This window comes from Centropristis striata, chromosome 14 (genome assembly GCF_030273125.1).
Source record: "Centropristis striata isolate RG_2023a ecotype Rhode Island chromosome 14, C.striata_1.0, whole genome shotgun sequence".
Lineage (NCBI taxonomy): Eukaryota > Metazoa > Chordata > Actinopteri > Perciformes > Serranidae > Centropristis > Centropristis striata.
Window position 1 is genome coordinate 8,846,755 of NC_081530.1, and position 23,903 is coordinate 8,870,657.

Here is a 23,903-nt window from a genome sequence, read left to right on the forward strand (position 1 = left end):
CACATGCAGAATAAGATAGGTCTCGGAGGGGATGTGTTTGTGCGAGAGCTGAGCTGTAAACAAGAGCGTTGCTTTTATTTGCTGTGATTTCATTGCATTTGATGATAAGTGAATGTGACCAACCAATTGCTGTTAACTTGCAGCAAATGAAATGCATTACTATGTGCGAGCGCGGTTCCCTCATCAGTTTTCAGAGTGATGTCTTTAGGGTCGGGGTGGAAAAATGAGCTCTATTGATTTCAGTGAGGGAAGAGAAAGGAGGAAAAGGCAAGTAGAGGGACTCCAACTAGCCTCTGTTGGATCATGAGTTCAACATGCAGTGACAAATGGACGGCGGAATGAGAAAGAACACCCTGAAATCAAATTGAGTATGGATTGTTGGGGCCTAGATTTATAGCTCTGGGGTATCCCAAACCTGGAAGTCATAAATTGATGCAGTTGAAATGGGGCGTCAGAGGGGGATTGCTGCTATGATTCGTTTACTGCGCGTGTCACCGACGGACAATACAAATGGCGAGTCATTGTTGTCCCACAACAGGGCTCGTTAATAGAATATACACAGACAGAAGTTAAAGGCCGTGACAAATCTGCCTCTGTGGACCCTGTGGCTCAGGGAGGCAGGAAACAGCCACATACCTGCACACAGCACAAGCACCACTCAGGGACACTGACAGTGACAGGGTGACAGCCTGGGGGGGACCTGGATATTGGTCTGTAGGTAGAGCTTGTGAGTCTGTATTGGTCTGCAAGGAAAAGTTAGGTAGTTTCTTTGAAGACAGATCTGATAAAGTTGGGATGCAGAACTGGTCATAATGAAATATATTAGAATAAAACATAAAAGCATTCCTTATTTTAAGGCAATGTGCCCACAGATTGTATATAAAAATGCCAAATACACTGTAAAAAATGTCTGTTGATTTTACAGTGAAAAACTGCTAAACCATGACAGTAAAAGACCGTAAAATGATAAATGGGTTAATTCAGTTTCAGTAACAATGAAACACTGTAAATGTTTATATCAGCCAAAACAGTATTTTTTACATTTAAAAAAAAAAAAAGCATTACTCCACTGTAAAATACTCTGGCATCGTGTTTTGTAAAAATACCTTTTCTCACTGTTAAATGCACGAAACATCATATCTCTAACAGAAATATACTGTATTATGTAATTGTAAAATCTTTAATTTATGCGGCATTTATAAAGTATTTTCTTGTCAATCATGTCGCAGAACAGCGTTTATTTTGATGGAAAAACGTTTTATTTTTTACAGTAAAATATGGAATAAAATGGCAATCTTGAACGTGAAATCAACGGTGCTAATATCATTTTACCGTAATATTAGAAATAGTTGCACCATGTTTACTACAGTAAAGTTCTGGCGACCACAGCTGCCGTTTATTTACTGTAAAAGCAACATTTTTTTTTTCACTTTTTTTATAGTGTAAGTCTCCCACTTCCTCCCACTGTATGGAAGTGAAGCCAAAATATCTCAGATACAGGCACTGACTATTTGGAGCCAGTCTGCAGAGTGAAGCCATAGTGTTGAGTTCTCGCCCAAATACCTGCCTGGCCCAATCAGAGCACAATGGGAACCGTCAATAGAGGGTTTTCATGACGCATCATCAGCACGTCAGACCCAGGCGGCAACCTCCGGGTCTGAGCAGTAAGGCAAAAATCCAGGAAGTGCCTTAAGCTGTATTCTACCGAAAATTCAGGGGGGCACTGACAAAGGTTGCAGAAGCATTTTGGTCCATTTGTTTCAATACAAAATGAGAAAACTTCTCACTTGATTTATTACCTCAGAAATGTTTTTTATGACAACACTATGGTCTCAATCACTAGTAAAAAATCTTCTTCAAGACAATTTGATGTCAATAGTTTTAATAATGGCCCCATTTAGAAGAAAATAGAAGATAAAGAATCGTATGATTTGGCGCGTGGCTACCTTTGATTGACAGGTGGCTAACAAGGCGAGCCGTCATCAAGAGAGAAGCAGAGCAATGCGTATCCACGGCAACATGTCAATAAAGTTATATATAACGTTATATAGATAGAAAAAAGGATGATTAGCAGTTTGGTCTCATAACTTCGAACCTTTCACTGTATTTTCATTCTGTATCATTGCACAGAGTAACAAGTAAGAGGACAACGGAACTAGCCATCAACCTGTCCAAAACGTATACTTAAACACACATACAATATGACAGAGGTGGACAGGACAGGGAGACAGAGATGGAAGAAAAGAAATACAGCACAACGTGAGGAGGATAGGAGGATTTTTCTTACTTCGCTGTATCAAAGAGTTTCACTGTTGCCGAAAACAACAACTAGCCACTGAGCTAATCCCACATACACTGTCCAGCTGGACCAAATACTCAGTGGAACATTAAATGTGTATTAATCGGTGACTGAAAATAGTTTGAAACAAATGCACAATTTTTAGTTTATAAAACAAGTATTTTTTTAAATATTCCGGAGCTCAAAGGCAAAGACATGCTGGGAAGGTTGGAAAGAATGGGGAGACACCGATACATTCTTGATTGTGTCATTTAATACAAAAAATATATATATTTTTAACCTAAAACATCTAACTTCCAGACTGATAAGATCAATTGTAGAATTAAATATATCTTCATATGTTAGTATTTAACTCCAGAATTTCTTTTGCCAAGGATAATTATGTTTTTTTCCCCACAAGCTGAGTTCTAGTTTTGTGGTTTCTGTGCATAAATCCCATTGATTATGATAATATCTTATCTCCATGCTACAACACTGGTAGACGAAGCTTTCCAACCGAATCCAAGAGGGCAACACAATCAGATTATCAGACTGTTGAATACAAATGCCGAGTTTATCTGAATCAAGTTATGTGGGAAATAAATGAAACTGAATGCAACAGAATTTCCTTTAGAATTTGTTCATTGTATTTGGCCAACAATTGATGATAAGAAAGTGCAGGAGACTATGACACGCATCCTCTCTTAGAAACCTATACAATATAACAAGCCCACTGATGTCATCCCGGTTCAACCTTCAGGTCAAGAAAAATCTGCTATTTTTTGGTTCCAGCTGAGACCCAACTTTTGATTTAAATTTATCTTGTCGTGGAGATGCTCTATACGGCTCTAAAATTGGTGTGCGAACCGAGACGGAGTCTGTTCCATGTTAGTGGAAAAGGCGGTAGGAGAGTCAGACACCGGAGGCGATTCAGAGGTGGAGGCCATGACAAATGATGCTTTAACTCAGATGTTGTCTCTTTACAGCCCACAGAACATGATCATGTCTGCCAGTAGTCTGAACGTGTCAGTTTGCTCACAAAGTAATAAAGGGCAACTTAAAATCACAAAATATGACAATAACCAATAACCTGTCGGTATAATGGATGTAACTGATGCTTAGCCTTGCAGCCAATTTTGCCTGGTGGCCACTTGCGGTATTGCAATGAAAAATCAGTATTTTCCCCATAGACCACCATTATGAACACGTAAATACCAGGCGGCAATCTCCAGGTCTGAGCATGGAGGCAAACAGGAAGTGCCTTAAGCTGCATTTTACCGAAAATTCCAGCAGGGGGTGCTAAGTTTTGCTGCAAAAAAATCTGTCCATTCATTTCAGTGCAAAATTTGAAAATGTCTCACTTGATTTATTCCCTCAGAATTTTTTTTCAGGACAACACTATGGTCTCAATCGATCTCTCAATTCATGTTAATAATGTAAATAATGGCCCCATTTAGAAGAAAATAGAAGATAAAGAATCGTATGATTTGGGGCGTGGCTACCTTTGATTGACAGGTCACTAACAAGGCAAGCCGTCATCAAGAGAGAAGCAGAGCAACATGTCAATAAAGTTATATATAAAGTTATATAGATATAAAAAAGGATGTTTAGCAGTTTGGTCTCATAACTTCGAACCTTTCACTGTATTTTCACTTAATGACAGTTTATTTGAACGTTTTTTTCTGTAAAAATGTCTTGTTCAGCGTTTTGTTGGACTAACAGACACTTCAAGGAGTCGCTGTTCAGTTTTCTGAGGTAAGTAACATACATTTTGTTTTCTTTTTTTACAAGCCAAAACTAACATCCCAGTTAATGCTACAGTTAATGCTAACATGAACAAGCAGCATTTATTTCATTCATATCTTGATATCATCTAATATAGTACAATATAAAATATACTATTACATCTGCAACAATCTCCTAATGTTTAGAAAGAGTCGAGCTAGCTAGCTAGCATTGCAAGTTTGCTTACTCACATTAGTTAGTCTAGATAGCTACCGGTAAATGACAATCCTTGCTTTAATACAAACACACTACTAATATCTTGATATTTTATAATATAGTTCAACATAAAACATGCCATTACCTTGACTGCAACCATCTCCAGGGAAGTGATTCAAGTAATCCATGTCCCGCCTCCTGCTGTCTCTGATTTATGATGATAGAATGCAGTTTAAGGCAAAATCCACATAGTTTTTCTCATGCATTATTTTCACCTATTGCATCTGGATATTTCTGCAGACTGGGGTTCATTAGCCCGTGAATTGTGAAATTTGGGTATGAATGGGAAGGCAATGTAACTTAAAAATCAGTTCTTCTTCTAAAGATTATTTAGTTCCAACTCTGTTATAAGCTTTTTGTAAAAAAACCTTGCCCCTGTTGGGCCCAGACACGGTGGCCAATAAGGAAGCAGCTGGTCTATTGTAATTCACAGAGTGAATCTAGCAGGTACTCAGCCTGGAAAACAACCAACAGACAACACTAATCCGATCCAAACTCAAACAACAGTGCCAAGAAAATTTACTAATCTGTAGCTGTAATCTAACTTCAAAATCAGAGCTTGTTCGATGTAGCCCCTGCATTAACCATTTCACTGCACTGAGGGCATTTCTTGAACTTGAGCTCACTGTATAAAATGAGCTGCTGTGACCTCTAGAATAATCACAGCCTCGTGAAACTTTACAACCACATCCCTAGAGCATTCAGAGGATGGATGGCTTTCTAGATATTGACAATAAGGAGGTTTGTCAGCAGTTTAGAGGAGGTTTTTTTCTGTGTTGTGCAACAAATAGTTTTCCACATCTATGGGAAATAGTTGAGCATGCAGATGGACTTCAGAAAGCCATACATTAATGTCCCAAACCCTGATACACCTTAATAGGTTTCATTAATTGATTAATTAAATCAATTTTATGCGATTTATTGAAAAGATCCACTCTTATTTCCTTAATATTGAGGATATCTGCAAATTAAGTTTTTAAAATGACACATTTTGTATGTTGATATTTTACCCAGTCCAAAAAAAATGTTAATTAGGTCTCTTAGTTGGCAGATATGTCATTAAAAAAGATCCAATACCATAAATATTTGGTGGCTGTAACAATATAAAAGCATAAACTAGATTTTAATGTTATTAAATTATAATTAATTGATAGGAATACTTCCAAACTGGCCTCTCAAACAGAAAGAGCGAACAGGGTACTTATACAAAAGGAACATTTTTATTGTAACATCATATCTGTTTATAATAATACTATGCTATATATATATTTGTATTTATATTTTTACATAGAACACAAGCTACTAAGGAATACATACAGTACAGTCAGCAACATAGAAAAATATTAGAGTAGTATTGGCACGGATGAAGTAGTATTTACTGTTCTTTACATGTTATACATTCAGCAAAAGAAGTGCAGAATGAAATAAATACATGTTCCTCACAGTGAAGTCAAACATTTTTACATTCAGTTCAAACACATGAAGGATGTTCCAGCAACAACAGACAATGATAACACGTCTTCTTCTTTCACACACACATCACACACTCTCTTCCACACGCACACACACACACACACACACACACACACTACACATAGACAGGAGTCTCAGTAAAGGGCAATCAAATACAAAAAGGTTCAAGTCAGCTAGTTTTGAAGGTTGACAGCACTTGCAAGGATCTATTGGATTTATGCATCACCTCTGGATTCACTTTCAGTCATGACAGCAGCATAAATGTACAGTTAACACTCTCAGAGACACATACAAAACAAAAAACAAAAAATCTGTCTACAGATTGGTGTCAAGGAAATTGTGAATACAGTTCTTTCTGATCTAATACTGCCTTTACACGCAGCTATCCAGCTCTTGAAACAATTTAAATCCTGTATTTGTCCTTGGAGGGGCCAATCTCAATCACACTTTTTCCCTCCATCGATTCTGCTGACCCCTTTGGGTAAACACGCACGGCCCTAAACGCAAACAAGCTAAAGCCTCATCCATATACAGAATGTGTTTGTAGTGGGGGGTGGGGGTGGGGTTGGGATATTGAGAAATGATGCATGATGCATGGCAGCTCCCACAAATCGCTTACGCAGCTTTGCTTAGTGGCTTTCTGAAAGCGATCTCTGCGTCCTGAAGGAGCCCATTTGATTAGAGTCAATCACGGTGACACGCTGCTTACTGTGCAGCGCCGCAGCAATAGCTCCGGAACAATAAAGAGCACTTTGCGATGTCATGTTTTGTACTCTTTGAAGGCGGTACAATGCCTGAATGGACAGCCGTGGTCAGTTTGTACAACAATTGCAAGATGCAACCTTCAGATGGAAACAAGCAGTGCATGTAAACTGAAGAAAACAAACAGAATAAATGCTGTTTGGATTTTGTAAAGCTAGTGGAGGTTGATTCAAGGTTGTCAATAAAGTGCACTTGCCATCAAATGAGTGCAAAGGTTAAATATAGCTCTCTATGTACATAACTACATATACAGCAGATGCATAACCATCGCTGGATATGAGACGTCTGTGGCAACGCTATGATAACAGTTCTCTAATGTCAAAATGTAAACATCATTTGATGGACAGCTCAGTGATGAGGGAACAGTCCTCACCAATATGCTGGAAAACGACATCTCTCGCGTCACGCTTGAATGTGACAGCAAAGGTTGTGTAGGGGAAAAAAAATCATTCAGCATTTGTTTGATGTAGCTGATGAGATGATCAGAATACGGTATATGTTCAAGAGCATGAGACAATGTCTGCTACGAACAGTGCTTCCCTGCTGTCATCATGCATCCAACCTTGGTTTATAGAAAATGACAGTGCGTGAGGGAGAATCTTGGCAGTGGGTCCATATTATGCAAAATCATCCAGTTTTTCCAAAAACAAATGCAATGACACCCTGATTTAAACCATTTAAAAAATAATGAGTACCTTATGAAATCTATCCTCGTGTAGACAGTTTTAATCTACAATTTAAAATGGCTCATTAAGAACGTGATGGTCATTAGACCATAAGATTGTACTGTGTAGTCATGGATAATGAGTTTTTTTCACATTATATGAACTGTTAATTATATCAGTAAGCCTGTTATCTGCTTCCATGTTGCATGATTTAGGGGGGGAAATGGAAACTGGTCATGTATTTCAATTGTGTTTAGTGGTAGTTACAATGCTGTAGATTTGCCTACCAGTTTACTGACCATTTGCTAAACCCTGTCGCTGAACAGTTATCATTGAATCATAACTTAGCAACCGTAAATATGCACAATAGGACTGTCAAGCTTTGGATACAAGCACGTTTAAGAGGTTTATACGGGACAGTAGTAAGAGATATGCTCAACATTTGAATAGTTTTGAGTTTTACTTTATTCAGCCTTTCCAAAACCAAAAACCCAACAGCAAGAGCTTATCGTGACCTACAACAGTAACCGAGCTTAAGTTCCAGTGCCATGAATATCATATCAACTTATAATGTAACATTAGCTTAAAGGTAACATGTGAGGCTTACATTATAAAAAGTTCCACTTAGCGCTAGAAGTTCCAAGGACCTATGTTCCCAAGGTCTTATGGTCCCAGGGACTATTCTCACCAGCCACTGTAAACCCTAGAGGTGGTTGTTAGATCAGCAGCTTCAATGTTCAAAGTCTTGACTTAAAAAGACTTAAATCACCTTTCTTCCCTATTCTGATGCTCGCTTTGAACTTCAGGGGTTCAGACCATAGCCGTATTTCGTTTAGGGGGAAGTCTCAGGCCACACCGTCTCAAATGTCCGCTCACTCTGCGTGTCTCCACTGCAAAAAGGCCCCCAGAGGGATTTAGAGACTCTGGAGGTGACGTATGGTTTTCGATCGTTGCGACGGATTAAACACGGGAAACGCAACTGTGGCCGCCATCGCTAACTGTGCACAAAGTCAGCAGCTGATCATAAACAAAGCAGCATGGGTAATTATGCACAGCTTCTTCGCTGATCATAAACATAGTGGACGTGAATTAACCGGCATCGCTTGTTGTAAACAAAAAGCGATCGCTAAGTGAACACCTCCTGCAGCAGCAGCACATACGCACTGTACTGCTACAGAGCTAACTGTTAGCCGGCTCTGTGACTGCATTTGGGAGAGACTGCTGCAGGAGGAATGTGCCGCTTCGACTCGTTCTTACTCCTCTTATCGAGCCGCCGGCCCCCGCAGCTCGTTAAGAAGAGCCGAAAAGTTGCTAATTATAGCAACAAAGTTGCTAAATTGGCAACACTGCTTCGCTGGCTTTAACAAATGGTGTGTGTTGTTGTGCCGTTGAGTACTACGTCATGTCCTGCTTAGCGATCTATCCAATCAGTACGGGGGTGAAAAAAGTCCCGACAAAAGCCCGCACCGGACGGCTCGTATTCAAATTAGGGGCATTTCCAAGAGTGAAACCCGCCTCATTCCGGGTATTGCCCAGTAGTGGAAACAGCCCTTATGACTACATGCCTAAATGCATTGAGCCCCACAGGTTTACCTAATAAAATGGCTGATGAATGAATAATTTTTCGAATGGTTAATTGCCACTATTATGTGCTGTGCAGACCTGGAAAGTTCGGCATAGTTACAGTAACTAAGGAAGGCAGGGCTTGGCAAATGATCAACTCATGAGTCATAAGTTCATAAATCAACCATAATTAATCAGTGCAAACAATCAATGAAAAGGTGAAGGCTAACACAGCAGGTAGAACCAATTCAAAATGACTATCTTGCCCACTTATACTGAAGCATTACACTTAACTGATCAGGGTAAATGAATTAGATTGCAGGAAATGTGTGAGAAGTAGATAATGGATACACTGAATCATTCTGGTTATATGGGGTCACATGTCTGCCTCCATTGTATACTTCCACTTGACAGATTTAATGATAACAACACACAAAGGGTCACATTTAGACAAACTACTTACACTGTAGGTACATAAGCAGATAAAAATAAATAATTTTAAACAATATATTCATTTCTGTATAAAGGAACATATATGTTTTGTACAACAAAATACTTCATGTACAGTCAAGGGGATAAATGCTGCCCATCTATTGCCTCAGTTCTAAGGATAGTTTAAGACTACCATGGGTGTAACCCTTGAAGAAGAATTCAATCAACCAACCACACTGAAAGCTTCAAACCATCTCTAAAGGGAAAGTAGTTAAATGCTTTCAACCACAATTAGCATCTGTTAGTGTTCTGGCTGACTCTGGTTATTAATAAGGCCATAAAACATCTACAATCCTGTGATGGATGTCAGATGTTTTGTTTTGCATGGCTACACATCAAACCCAGATTTCTGAGTTAGCATTTTCAACAGTCACAATACACTGATCTTTTTAAAACAGCTTCTAACAATCCTAACAAATGGGATATACAGGCCTTGCCTCTTGGATACAAGGGATTATATACATTGAATATACTGTACAAAGTGAAGGTGAGGATCTTTTACTCCAGATCAGCTCCATCAGCCACCAACAGGTTCTGTCCTGTTAGCATGCATTGCTAGCACCTTTTACTTGAAATAGTTGAGCCCTGCCACTAAGAAGAACTTCTCCAGGAAAAGCTCAGAGTCCAAGACAGCGATGTGCGCAGCGCGGCCAATCAAGGTGTTGGCTGTGTTGGGCAGAGCATGGAACACATTCTGGCGGATCAGCCTGCACTCTTTAGCCTCGACAAGTGGCTGCAGGAGGTTGTTGATCATCTCAGTGTACACAGGACCTTCAGTGCAAAAATGAGGAAAGTTACTATGAGCCCTACTTCATAAATCTTTTGCATTCAAATCCCAGCCAAGACATCTGGCACATAACCAACCATAAATACAACTACAACTGCTACAACTTGTTTGTATGCTTCATTTTTTTGGGAAAGCCCTGGAAAATAACTTATTTTTTTCAACCCAGAAGGCAAAAAATAATGTTAGTCTATCCACTTGCTGCTGTAATTCAGCACTGATGTTTACGTGTAGGAGCAAGCAGCAACATCTGGGTTTGAAGAGTGAAGCCACTGGCTGAAAAAAGGAGTCAGATTGTATAGAAGTCTATGAAAAAAAGACCCTACTTCTCAATTAATTTATTACTATAGTAAACATGTATCTAATGAGTTTGAGTGCTCTCAATGAGTAGATATAAGTCTTCAACACAGCATGATGATTTCATAAATCATGGTCCCATTTTAAAAAAAAGTATAAAAAAAGGTGTGCTGAGACACGCAGCTACCCCAGCTTTCTTAAACTTTCTTGTTTTCAGTTCATGAAGGTTAACTGTAATATAGTGGTCATCTAAAAAATGTCTTGTTCAGCCTTCGGCTGTGCTATACACTAAGGAGTCAGCGGTTCATTTTGAATTACAGATGCACCTTCCAAACCAAGCTAGCTACCTAGCGCTAGCATTTAGGGTCCTCCTCCCCATCTCCACCTTCTTGTCCAAATATGGTCATTCCTGGTTCGATGACAATGACCAATATCGAGGCTTCCATAGCCTCCAAACCACTCTTTTATAGTCTATGTGTAGCCATGTCATGTTACATTACATGTGGCTATTAGGAGATAATGTCGTACATTAAAACAACTTTAACAATAAACCACTATAAGAGATTTTGGCAACATTTTACATTAGGGAACACATATTCAACCTTAATTAGTTGGTTATTAGCACGAAAATAGATAAAAAATTGGCTCTTAATTAGTCATTATTAAGTAGTTATTAATGCCTTATTCTAATGGCCTTATTATACAACCAGTAAGCCATTAACTAAGAGTTCCAAAAGGAGGCACCAGTCACGGTAATGGTCTGGAGAAGGTGGCTATTTGCGGTTTCGAAGGTTTTGTTCACCGCTATGTATAGACTTATAAAGTCCATACAAAGTAAAGCATATTAAGATCGTAACTCATATACAACAACTTCCTTACTTACTACTAATAAGCAATAATTCTGAGGTTATTGAGGGAAAACTCTTATCTTATCTATTAAGCCAATATGTTACTAATTTGCATGCTAAAAAGCAACTAATAAATTATGAATATGGGTTCCCTAATATAAAGTGTTACCGAGATTTTTAAGTACGTCCAAAATCGTAGGAAACCGTGAATGGGAATTGTGACTATTTCCACTGAAATAGTGCAGTATGCAAAGAATTGTCACTATGCCAGCATAAATATCCCATATTGCAATGCAGTGATGACAACAATGTCAAGATCCTTACATTCTACAGACGTAAAGGAAAAACTCAGCAGGTTAATCATGCTTGCTGTCAGATATTTGCAGATGCCGGGAGCACTGGGGTGGCCATGGTTAGTCTTAAGATTGATAATTACAGATGCAGTCGTTCAGAGCCGGTACCCAGTATTTATATGCATCTTTGGAGAGGGAAGGAAATAAGATTTTTGTTCTAAAATACTGAAAGACAGAGAAACCAATATGACATAAAAACATGCACTTCTGACCTGTTGTCCTGTCTTTAAGAGCAGTTTTGCACATCTCTATTCTGGCTGAGTGGAAAGGGACATAACGGTCCTGTGGAGACGCCACCAACACCACATTCTTGAAGAACTGGAGCCCTAAAAGGACACAAAACAAACGAGTAAATGAGCCTGTAGAGTGTGTGTGTGAGAGAGGGAGAGGAAGCCAGAGGAAAGAAGTGAATTGGTTGTAAAACGCAAAGTACAATCACAAAGTACAATGACAGGATTGATACGATAAAACTGTGTTTTTTCTCAAGTCTGCTGTCAGTGTGCTTTTAAGAGAGTGTGCTGGTGGGTTTCCAATGACAGGGTTTGGATCATTTTGTCAGCCTGCCACAGCTCTGGAGGGGTAAAATAGTGTTTTCAGGCTTATCTTCTTCAAGCCTGTGTGACAAACGACTGCTTTGTTCCACTCAAACAGTGGGGAGGCCTCTCACAGGCCTCTCGCAGCTCGCTGGCAGGGGTTTGAGTGTTAGCGAGCTGACAGAAATTTGACAAAAAAGACAAGATGACAACATTTTCATGAATATTTGAATAGACTGTCTTTCAAGTAATAGTCTGTAAAGTGAAGCAGTCAATATATTGTCTGTTTCAAATTCATCCGCTTTCGCACGGTACCTGGTTTCTGACTCAGGAGATAGAGGAATGTTTTCCGTGGATCAACGTGATCTCTGAAGGTAAGCTGCAGCAAGGATCCTGATTTCTTCAGCTTCTGCATTAACCACAGACCTAACAAACACACACAAACACAATAAGAACCCCTGCTTTTTAAGCACCCTGCATAGAAGCAGAGCAGTAAGGCTGATATTCTAAGATAAAATATGCTGCTGAGGAGCGCAAAACATTGAAATGCATTGCTGCACTGCATTATAAATGCATTGTACTGCATTGTTTTTTCCCCACAGTTGCACGTTGTCCTCACCTGTGCTGACCAATGTGCTGTTGTTGTACAGCGTTCCCAAGTGTGGGCCTGACAGCGAGAGGAAAGTGTGCAGTTTGGGCAAGTAGCAGCGGAAGCGAGGCCTCGTCAGCACGGAGCGGATGATGATGTTCCCCAGAGAGTGGCCGATGAAGCTGTTGGCCGGAGAGAAACAACTTTCAGAGAGATAAACTTACAGCTTGAGTGGGTGGCTGGAAAAACAGTGCCTCCAACACTGCTGACCTACGACACTGTGCAATATCTTATTATAGACTCTTTTGTATGTAGGAACTAGTTCCAGCTCAGGCAATTTGAAGAGTTTAACTATGACTGTAATTATAGAAAACTCATTAACCATCTGAACCCAAAGCAGTTTCAGGTCACTTTTTTTGATCCTGTCACATTTCACTGACCATTTTCAGTGCAATATATAAGTACTGGACCTCTATGGAAACAGCACGATCATGGCTAGAAGTAGGTCGAAAGTGTCTTTTGTGACGTACACTGTAAAAAAAACTTTTGTTTTTTACGGTAAAAAAAAACTTTTGTTTTTTACGGTAAAAAAAACCGGCAGGTGTGGTTGCCAGAACTTTACCGTAATAAATACGGTGCAACTTTTTTTAATATTACGGTAAAATTATATTAGCACTGTTTATTTCACATTTAAGATTGCCATTTTATTCCATATTTTACCGTAAAAAATAAAAACGTTTTTCCATCAAAAGAAACACTGTTCTGCCATATAATTGACAAGAAAATTATTTATAATGGTGCATAAATTAAAGATTTTACCATTAAAGATTACAGTATATTTCTGTTAGTACATTTAGTACATTCAACAGTGAGAAAAGATATTTTTTTACAAAAAATAAATGCAAAAACTACGGTGATGGCTTATATCACAGTATATTTTTGTTGCAAACACAGTGCCAGTGTATTTTACAGAGGAGTAATGTATTTTTCTAAAATGTAAAAAATACTGTTTTGGCTGATTTATATATTAACAATGTTTCATTGTTACTGAAACTGAATTAACCCATTTATCATTTAACGGTCTTTTATTGTCATTGTTTAGCGTTTTTTCAAGGCTGCTGAGTTGCACTTGGACTGTGAATTGTCCTGTCACAGGTGTGGCTATTAGGTTATTCCAGACTGCTGATTCAGAATGACTTGTAAAGAACTTGGCCTGATTGGCTAATTCCACCAACAGAATACACAAAATTAGTTTAATAGTAGAAGATAAATCAAGCTTGTCTATAGATTATATAATTTTTTAATCCCGATATGAGCACTGGAGAGACACTTCTGTCTATTATGGTCATGAACAGGACTTGATTTGCCCCAGACTTGATCATGGTTTAGCCCTTGATGACTTTGCACTTGGCCTCAATTAAGTTGGACTTGACTACAGCCATCTGAATTTTTCTGATAATTTAGTTTACAAAAAATGGAATAACATTTAATCTGTATATGACATTTGTCCAAGTGCCCACAACCATTAGCAGTAGTGGGGGAAAATGGGGGTTCCACATGCTATACATATTGACTTAGAAAATTGCTAAAGAAATTTTTAGTGTGCTTGACTCTGGCCCTTGACTCTCACCCACACATTAGATTACGACTTGAACTGTTCTCAAAATGGAAAAGAGAAGGAAGTCATGTTTTGTGAAGAAAAATTAAGAAATTGTTTTTTTTAGAGCGATCAGAAGAAACTGGTACCTCTGCTGTCCTACACCCAAACTATAACTCTGACAGAGTGGTATCTGCGGCCTCAAGCGCAGTTTCCAAATGTATTTTTTGACAAATTTTTCTGTCCCTCTACACTCTAGCAATGATGTCATCCACTCTAGCCTCTCCATAGAGTAACATTGGGGGGAATTTTTTGGTGTGTTTTTGCTGCATAATTTGAAAACCGTTCGTCGAAACCCTTAGAAAAGTCATAGCACACTTGTCATGGCCGAGCCGGTCAATTTGATACCATTTTAGTGCATATGCGACCAAAACAATATGGAAACAGAAGCGTGATAAATAACTAATAGTGTGCTTTTGCACGCATGCACACAAAATTATTTATTTTTTACATCCTGTACTTCCAACTTGTCTTGGCCTCTCCTCTCTGCTCTGTGTAAACAACCTGCAGTTCAGTCGAAATAGAATGTTTTCACTGAATGTTTGACATATGACTCAGCCGAGTCATTCATGGCTTCCCAGTTGTGCTGAGAGGGCAGAAGTTATTGATTTTTTCTTTTTTTTTTTTTTTTTACAGAATCTGGTTTGTTCCAATGCCTTTTTTTGGCATAACGTTAAATAAGATTTACCATCTGATGATAATTTCTGTTTTTACAGTTACTGGCTCTGACAAACGGTGTAATTTCAACTACTTTTCAAAGAAAATATGTCTTCAAATTGTTGTTGTGTTCAGGGGGTTAACTTGTTAAATGTTTAAACTTCCTCAAAGGCAATGACAACTTAATGATGCTAACAGAGGACATACAGTACAAATTAATAGTCTTCCCAGCAGTGGGAAATATTAGATTCATGAAGCTATATGTCTGTCGCTTAGTTTAATTACTGTACTGTTATAGCTTTACCCAAAATCCCTCATCGCCATGCCGACTCCTTCTCATCTGTCTCCTACCAAACTAAATATAGAAGTAATGTGGAAAGAACCAGATGCTGTTGTGGCAGTCCATTGCTTTTGTCTTTGATACTCGCTCTCTAGAGAATACGACACAATAAAGAAAGTTAACAAAGTTGGGTGGAAACTCTTACAAAAAAAATAAATTGGCACATTGAGGGCAATTAAGCGGGAAGATGAATAGCTTAATTTGATGGGAACTAGGCAACACGGCTGCATAAAGGAGTACAGTCGATCATGTGAACGTCAGAAACGTATTGGCACTGCATGATAAGACCTTTTCATCCATTTTGTGCTGTTTATCCACTTTGGGCTCTTACAGTCTATATATTATCATGAAACAGTGATGCTCATGAGTTAAGACATTCATGCTGAGGCCAAGTATTAATGTGCAGTCTCTGCTGCCATCTACTGCCCAAAGAAAATGCTGCTTAGGTTGATGATCGCTCCTGCTCTGCCTCAGATAATCAATCACAATCAATCAAAAGGAGAGTTGTCAGTAATGTGTATGTTGCACAGCATTAAAGTTGAGTGACTGACCTTATCCTGCCTATGGTGAGATTGTACAGCTGGATATGCTGAATGATCTCATCCAGCAACCTGTCCGTCATGGTGTCAAAATCTGCAAACGTGTCAGTCTGCAGGGAAGAAAAGCACGGTGGTCAGCGCTCTGCAAATTGCCTTAAAGCACTTTGAGAAAATGTGACTGTACATGTTATCAATTTGCTGTACATCTACAGATGTACCTGGTTTCTTTCAGACATGAGGAAGTCGAGCCTGGATCCTGGCAGTCCTAACTCAATAAAAGTCTTCACCAGCCGAAGGTCTGCGCTGTTTCCTGGAAGCACAGAGGAAATTATACACACAGTTTCTGACCCATTAATCATCAAATAGAGCTTAATAAAGCTTGAATTAGTATTCACAGAATTCATAGTGCAAAGTGATATGTTAAGTTCGCAGGACATACTCTCAGATACTTTATTACATTTACAATGCTAATACAACATTAGAGTCTAAATAAATGGATGTACTGTTTGCTCGAGGCGGTTTTGTTGTATAGCTACTATTACAAAGCTTTATTAAATACTTGGTTTTGATTGTTTGCCACTGAGACTCAGGAGGATTTTCAATCATAGCAATCCACAGAAAGAAATCTGGAAAATTTTAAATTACACGGTCGCCCATAAATTGGAATAAAATATTGTTATTTACCCCTTTCCATTGGGACAATGTGATTTATTCTTGACAGATAAAGTGCTCTTCCAAACATATTCCAATGAAAATGAAACCACAATTAACAGAGGATTATGTGTGAAAAGAAAAAAAAATCCAACTTTATGGGCAACCGTGTAGTTTGTTGAAAATAATGCTTTTTTTGTATTGGGCCTGCCAAAAATTCATTAGAAGAAGATGAAAGTATGGTATTGCTAAGCACTAATGATTGCTATTGCTATTGCTAACTGTAGCTGGGGGGAAAACTGCTATATAGTTATGTAGTATTTATATATAACAGCGGTGCAAGTTAGCAGTAAACTGTTCAAAATGTGAAAGCTATTGCTTTTTTTTAAATCAAGACAATTATTTTAAATACATTTCTACCAAATTAAAGATTGATTTATTAAGCCGTGTAATAAGGAAGATTATTATAGTTTACAAAATCTAATGAAATAACAAAAACTAGAATTGAAAAAAACATTTTTGTCAACTGAAATAAAAATAAAAATGAGAGTTTAAAAAAAAAAAAGGTAACTAACTGAAACTGTATTATGTGGTTACAAAACTAACTAAAACTAACTAAAATTATAGTAAAAATGTCCTTCGTTTTTGTCTTTGTCAACTTTTTTCATACATAAACCTTTTTGGTTGATATGAAACCTATTTCATCTATCTAGTTTTATGACTTAATAAACTTATTGGGGCTGAGATGGATAAGACAAAGGAAATAAAGAAAACATTTATTGTAACTTTTTTTAAATCTGGCATCCAACAAATACCCCATTACAAAAAAAACTAAAACTAACATTAAAACTAATAAAAACTAAACTAAAACTAAGCATTTTCCCAAAAAATTAAAAACTAATTAACTAACTAATTAAAACAGAATTTGAAAACAAAAAATCACAATAAAATTAAAACTATTAAAACTAAATCCAAAACTATTATAACCTTGGTAATAAGCAGGATAATATACAGCGAGCTGGTCATTATTATTATTATTATTATTATTATTATTATTATTATATAGAACAGCGGCTCCCAAACGTTTTTAGCCGCGCACCCCCTTCTATGTCCAAACCGTGTTGATGCAACCCCAATCCCCCACACCTTCAAAACAAACAAAATGCAATAAGCTTTTTTATAGCCATATTAAAGGCAGCATGTTTAATCATGCTCAAATGACCAGAACACACATATAATTAAATAATCACCATCGCAACAATACAGTCTCGCATTTGAATTAACCTGACCACAGTTTCAATATAATGCAACAAAGTTATGCGCAAGCTTCCACTTTTAAGAGCAAAGAGGATGATGACAGGCTCTGGATCAGAGGCAGAAAGCACATAAGTTGGGGAAAATGTTATAATATTTTGAGCCGCGTTGAACAAAAATTGCAGCAAGTTTAAATGAGCGTGGAGCTAAACAACCCGTCATCATAACACAGGTTGGAAAAATGGAAGAAGATAACTTCTTCTACGCTTCATTTTAAGATGAAGTGCATTTTGAATAGCCTGCATTTATTTATTAATTAATATTACAGTTTTTGATTTTAAATTTTACAAAGGAAATGTTTATTTACACTTCTTTATTGTGTGTGGGGGAAAAAATTTAATTGTGTAATTATCAGACCGCCATTACATTTTTCATCTCATGCACCCCCTAGCGGCAGCTCGCGCACCCCTGGCGGTGCATGTACCATACTTTGGGAATCCCTCATCTAGAAGAATCCCTTCAGGGTGATTCAAAACATTATCCCTTACTTATATTATGCAGTGAATGGAACCACAGTGAACCAGAACCTTCAGCTGTATTCAGACTCACCATCAAGCCCGTGAACACACACCACTAGGTGTATGCCGTCATCAAACTCTTCATCATCCTCCTCGGGGGGGAAGTAGGGCAGATCTGATGCCAGGAGAGGAAGGTCGCTGTACAAGCTGGCCTGGAAGCTCAACTCTTTAAGCAACTCCTCTTTGGCTTTGTAGAAACTGGAGAAAAGGAAAGTGACATTTGAAAAAAAACAAAAAAAACAAGAGATTATGTTCTGTATGTTAGCAATAAATTGAAAAAGACATTTCCTGTGATTTGCAAAGACAAGCAAATAATGCACATTAGTTGCATCTTAGTTACACACAGAGAGATAAAATGCTGAGCTAAGATTTTACTTTACAGAAAGTTTCTATAACACTGAAAGTGCATCAGTTTTCTCCCTTTGGTCCAAAATATCATAGAAATCCTGGCTTGCATTTTTGTATTTGATTAATTCCAGTTCACATTGCCCACTTCCGAGTTCACCCAGCCTTGTAAACAAAAGTCCTACAGACTTACAAGTAGCTCCTCTAAGTTTTATTACCCTGTCATCCCGCCAGGTTACAGATTTCAGCTGTGGAGGAGTCAAAACAAATCCGATTCCAGCTCCTGTACTTTCAGTTAATCATGATGGATTTGTCTGCACTCTTTGATGTGATTTAATACACTCAGGAGACATTTCACCTCGTCTTGACTTCATCGCTTCATATTGCCCTCGCTTCATTTTGTTATGCTAGGCTTTCCAAGCATGAGTAACTGCCAGCTACTGCACCAGATGTCAGCAGCCGTCTACACATAGCCATAAAACCTTGGCCTTGCTTCGTGTAGTTGGTGTGGATGATAATCTCTCCTACAAAGTTTTCCTTGGAAGATGTCCTGCATTTCCTGAAACATTACTTACTGACAGCCAAGTCAGAAAGGCATGCTTGACTGAACACAAATAACTATTGCAGCCATAATGTCAAACTTAAATTACAAATGCCATTCATTCAATGCAGTCAAAACCACTGTCAAAAAGGTGATTTCTAAAAAATTTTGATGACAGTTTTTTATTACGAAAAGGAGAAAACATCTCTGGATCGCACCTTTAGCATCAAAGCCTTTTTTTAAGTGGACAGGCTGCTGAACGTGTTTGATTGAAAGCTGAGCAGACAACTGTATTCAGACAATGTATATAGATAAAAACTTGCACTATTAACTAGTCAGCCTGATCTCACAAAAGTATGACTTTCACCCAGGAGAACAGGGGTCGCATCCCGTGTGAAAAGAAAAGTAAATTACTTTGTACGTTTATAAAAAATGTATTAACCTGGTGGTTTTTCAACGTTATAAATGTCGTATTATACTGAAGTTTTACGATGATACTGATTAGATGTGTCCCTGCTAGCCATATGTTCGAGATAAATGCTCCAGTCTGGCAGGGTCAGATATGGTTCAGATAAGGGTCAGCTTTATGTATGGAAAGGGTGAAGCATACATGACAGAATAAGGGTCGGAGATAGATTAGAAAACTGGTAAAGACAGCATCTATGATTAATCAAGTTATGTAGAGTCACGTCAGAAACCGCCCATTGTAAGATGCGTATAAACCAACTGTCCAGGCCCTTTAGATTGAGCCTTTTTCTCTGTAACCTCACTTGTTGTGTTGCACTGTTAAATGCTCCTTCTTGTACAAGAATATTAAATTCAACTTAACTTTGATACTCTGGATCCAATCGTCTTTTTTGAAGGGTCACTCTAAAAAATTCTTATAACAACGTTTTTCTGTAACTTCCGTGACTTACTTCTACCTTGTAACTACTTCACTTCCAGGAATTATGTAAATTTTTTTAAATTTTAAACTGTCTTTTATAACACCTTACCAGGAAGTTTTATGCCCTAAATCTAGGTCAGTTTTATTGCCTAAATGCAAAGAAATGCACAACATACGTGTATGTATAATGACGTGTGTGGTATTTTTAGAACGCCCCGCTGTTTCACAAAATTATGTGAGATGACCACCACTTCTTAACACCGAATTCCATGCTGGTGGCACACAATTTTTTTCACATTACGTGCCACCAGCACGAATTTGGTATTAAGAAGTCTCACATAATTTTGTGAGATCAGGTTGTAACAAGTAGGTCAACTAAATTGATCAAAACCAAGCGTCAACCTGTGGGGCTGAAAATTGCAACACACACAAAGTGCCAAAAACTGCAGTTCCTCAAATGACCATTTGAGGCTGGCTCAGAATGAGAGTCAGTACCCATAAACCCCCGATGATTACAGCCTGGTATAAAAAAAAACAACGCTGTGGTCTCACTTGCTAATTTTCCCCTTCATGAAAACTAGGGGGTCATCCCTATGTTCCCTGGGACCTATGTTTTTTTTTTAGATAAAAGGTCCTATGTCTTCCGTTTTTCCCAAAAAGGATGCTTTATAGAGTTTATGTTCCCCGCAATCTATCAATCTTTACGGTAGACTCTCAGCATGGCCAGCAGGCCTACCGTCACATGGCCCACCTTAGCTCAAGCAGCCCAAAACTAAAATTAAATTTGCACAGCAGCTACTTTCTGGTTACTTTGCAGTTCATTTTTTGGCTTTTTAAATAGGGTTAGGGTTAGGCCTATTTGCCATGGAATTTGGCAGTAATGGTGGAAAAAGTAAAAGACATAGGACCATAGGACCCTTCTGGGAAAAGTCTCATACAAAGAGGGGAACATAGACACGCTCCCCAATGACACTCTGCCTGCCAGACAGCTAATGCTAGCTAGAAAGCTAATGTTGGTTGTATTTCACAGTCTGCATCTTTTGTTGTTTGTCATTCAACCTGGTTATACAAAGACAAAAGTGTGACACTACATTTCTTCAATTTTTTTTCCAGGGACCACAGGAAGAACAACATAACATGCTATTTGATTCAAATTGGGGTTTAAAATACATTCAAAGCACAGTTTGCTAGCTAAAACATTAACTCACTTTAGCATTCGTTCATTGGTCTCGTCGTCCATGTTCAGGGGATTGAGCGAAGACGAAGAGATGATACCAAAGGAGCCCAGGGGCTGATGGGTGATAGGTGAGGTAGCCTGGCGAGCGGACATGCCACTGATGGATGGAGAGTCCCTCAGAGCAGAAGAAAATGGCAGGCAGGTCGGGGCACAGGACACTGACATGTTCACCACTTCCACCATCTTCTTATTGACGAAGGCCAGCCCTGAGTTAGGGATCTTCGCAGGCTTAGTCTGGCAGTCTAAAGGCGCTTTCTCACTGGCTGATTCCTCATTGAGGTCAACAGGTGATGCAATATCATTGGTTATCAGCCCTGTAAGGTCACTCGGCCTCTGTGTGGTGGTACTGCTGGGGATGTCATTGGTGTGTTGAAGCCCTGGAGGTATTCGTGAGGAATCTAGACACTCCTGGTTCTGGACACTAAGCAGTTCGGACTGATGGAAACTTTGGCACTCTTCTCCGTTGTTAATTCTCTCCTGAGCTGCTGCACTTTTATGCACACATGGTTTGTTTCCACAGCTGCAGGGCACTGCTTCCGTTTCAACGAGATGCACATCCTCCACTGAGGCGCTCACTTCACTGATGTGTGTTTGATGGTTCAGATTCTCCCCCTGGCTGCCAATAACAGCGTTTTCCTTCACATGAGAGCTCTCCACAGACTCTTGTAAAAGTAGCACTTCAGAAACACCACTTAACACTGACTTGGTTCTGTATGTCTCTGACAGGTACTGTGGAGGATCTGAGTTGTCAGAGCTCATATTCTCCTTGAGGATATGACAGAGATTTGTCATTGAACTTGGGTCTAATAGAGATGATTCAGATTTCTCAGAATCCAGGTTCAAAGAAGAGTAGTTGACCTTTAATGAATCCTGATGTTGCACTAAGCTCTTAGTTTCTATTTCCTGGGTAAGCAGGACATGGTCCTCCTCAGTGTCTTCAGGGCTGCTTATCTGCGGTGCAGAGACTGACTTTGTCAGTTTGCTTAGCTGTCTCTGCTGCTGGTCGTCCTCGTAAGGCAGCGAGCTAATAGAGGTGAGTGATGCCTGTATACCTCCACTTGGCAGGCTGCCATTGCTCTCCATCTGCAGGCCTTCCAAAGAGCTGCGGTGGACCGGGTGGCGACACACTATTTGCTGTGGGATCTCCCGTTCGCTGGAGAAGTCTAGTGGAGGTCGGCCTCGCAGTGCTGCCTCCAAGGGCCAGGCCACGGAGCTCGGCTCGCTCTCAATACCTGAGTCGGAAATAACCGAGGATGAGCGCTTCATGATCTTGGAGCCGACCAGGCCTCCACGGTGACTCATCTCTTTTCTAAGATCACCGGGGAAGGGAGGTATAACTGGATGCGCATGGGGAATGGGTAGGCTGATGAGAGGAACATCCTCACTCTCATCGTCCATGGAGTGATTTAATGGCATGGCAATATCAGACTCTTCTTCGTTGTTTTCACTCTCTTTTGCGTTGTTGTCACTTGTGGCATCGCAAAGTGGTGCAGTATTTTCTGTTCCTTGATGAGCAGGAGATTCATCAATGCTGTTATTGGAGTCAGTGTGGTTTGACGAAGGAACTAGGACTGCTTCCCCTCGACACGGATCCACATCACAAGGTTCCACTGTGTCCCTCAGGCCTGGATCACAGCTCTCCTCAACCTGGCCTTGCTTTTCCTCCGGTTCTTTCAAGTGTTGTGCCTCGGTTAGCAAGGCTTCAGCACTGTGCTCGCTAGGAATGAGGTTCTGGGTACTTCTGATGTTGGTACTGGTCTTACTCTGCTCTGCCATCAGTGACACATACGTAGGCAGGTCCATGCAATCATCACTGTCCAAGGGATCCTGGGGTATTGCTGGTGATGTGGCTCCCTGTTTGCTTTCGAAAATCCCGTTGGCTTGAGTGATGGCGGGACCTGAGTTAGTCTGCCCGTCTGTGGTTGGCACATGTGATACCCACTCTGGAATAAAAAGGACATTGCAGTAAACCTTTTTTCTTGAATAGAAAAAATGCATGACTAGTGAGAAAATGATTAGGTGTAAATAACCGTCTGAAACCCGAGCATTTTCTGGGTTTTTTTTCCACAAATTGCATCATTATGGAAACAGTATAAACAATTTATTTTGTGGAGTGAAACACATTTGCACATGCCTTAAATCATATCAAAAAGTGGAATTTCTTCAATAATTTATTTTTTCAAAAACTAGAATCATAAGGAATCTATATATACATCATTTTCCAAGTGCCCACAAGTGTTACCAATGATTGAAAAAAAGAGGTTGCTCCACATGCAAAACATATTAAATTATTTCCATTTTTTCAACATCTACTTCCAAACTCTCTTGTCCTCCCCTCTCCGGTCTGTGTAAACAGCCTGCAGTTCAACCAGATGTACACTCACTGCAATAAAGGTGTGTCTAAAAACAAGATAAAAACACTAAATCTAAGGGAAATGATCTTGCTGCATGGACAGATAATTTCACTTGACAAGATTTCTTAAATTAAGTTACATATGTTAAATCTAGAAATATGCAAAAATAAGAAATTAACTCTTAAAACAAGATAAATTAAAGCTGCAAGCAACGATGAACTGGCCC

At 39.1% G+C, this 23,903-nt stretch overlaps 1 protein-coding gene across 2 annotated transcripts in view; it reads right to left on the reverse strand.

The window, feature by feature from the left end:
• Positions 1 to 5,477: 5,477 nt before the first annotated feature.
• Positions 5,478 to 23,903, reverse strand: part of fam135b (family with sequence similarity 135 member B) — a 74,925-nt gene continuing 56,499 nt past the window's right edge. The window contains exons 13-20 of one of the 2 annotated variants that reach the window (XM_059349636.1): positions 21,295 to 23,266; positions 18,346 to 18,512; positions 16,050 to 16,141; positions 15,844 to 15,941; positions 12,669 to 12,820; positions 12,365 to 12,475; positions 11,729 to 11,842; positions 5,478 to 10,005 (exon numbers count right to left, since the gene is read on the reverse strand). In XM_059349636.1, the coding sequence (XP_059205619.1) occupies positions 9,800 to 10,005; positions 11,729 to 11,842; positions 12,365 to 12,475; positions 12,669 to 12,820; positions 15,844 to 15,941; positions 16,050 to 16,141; positions 18,346 to 18,512; positions 21,295 to 23,266 (2,912 nt within the window). In that variant the 3' untranslated portion in view covers positions 5,478 to 9,799. Of the gene's footprint in view, positions 10,006 to 11,728; positions 11,843 to 12,364; positions 12,476 to 12,668; positions 12,821 to 15,044; positions 15,384 to 15,843; positions 15,942 to 16,049; positions 16,142 to 18,345; positions 18,513 to 21,294; positions 23,267 to 23,903 lie in introns of those variants that run through there. The other variant, XM_059349637.1, reaches the window with a different exon arrangement.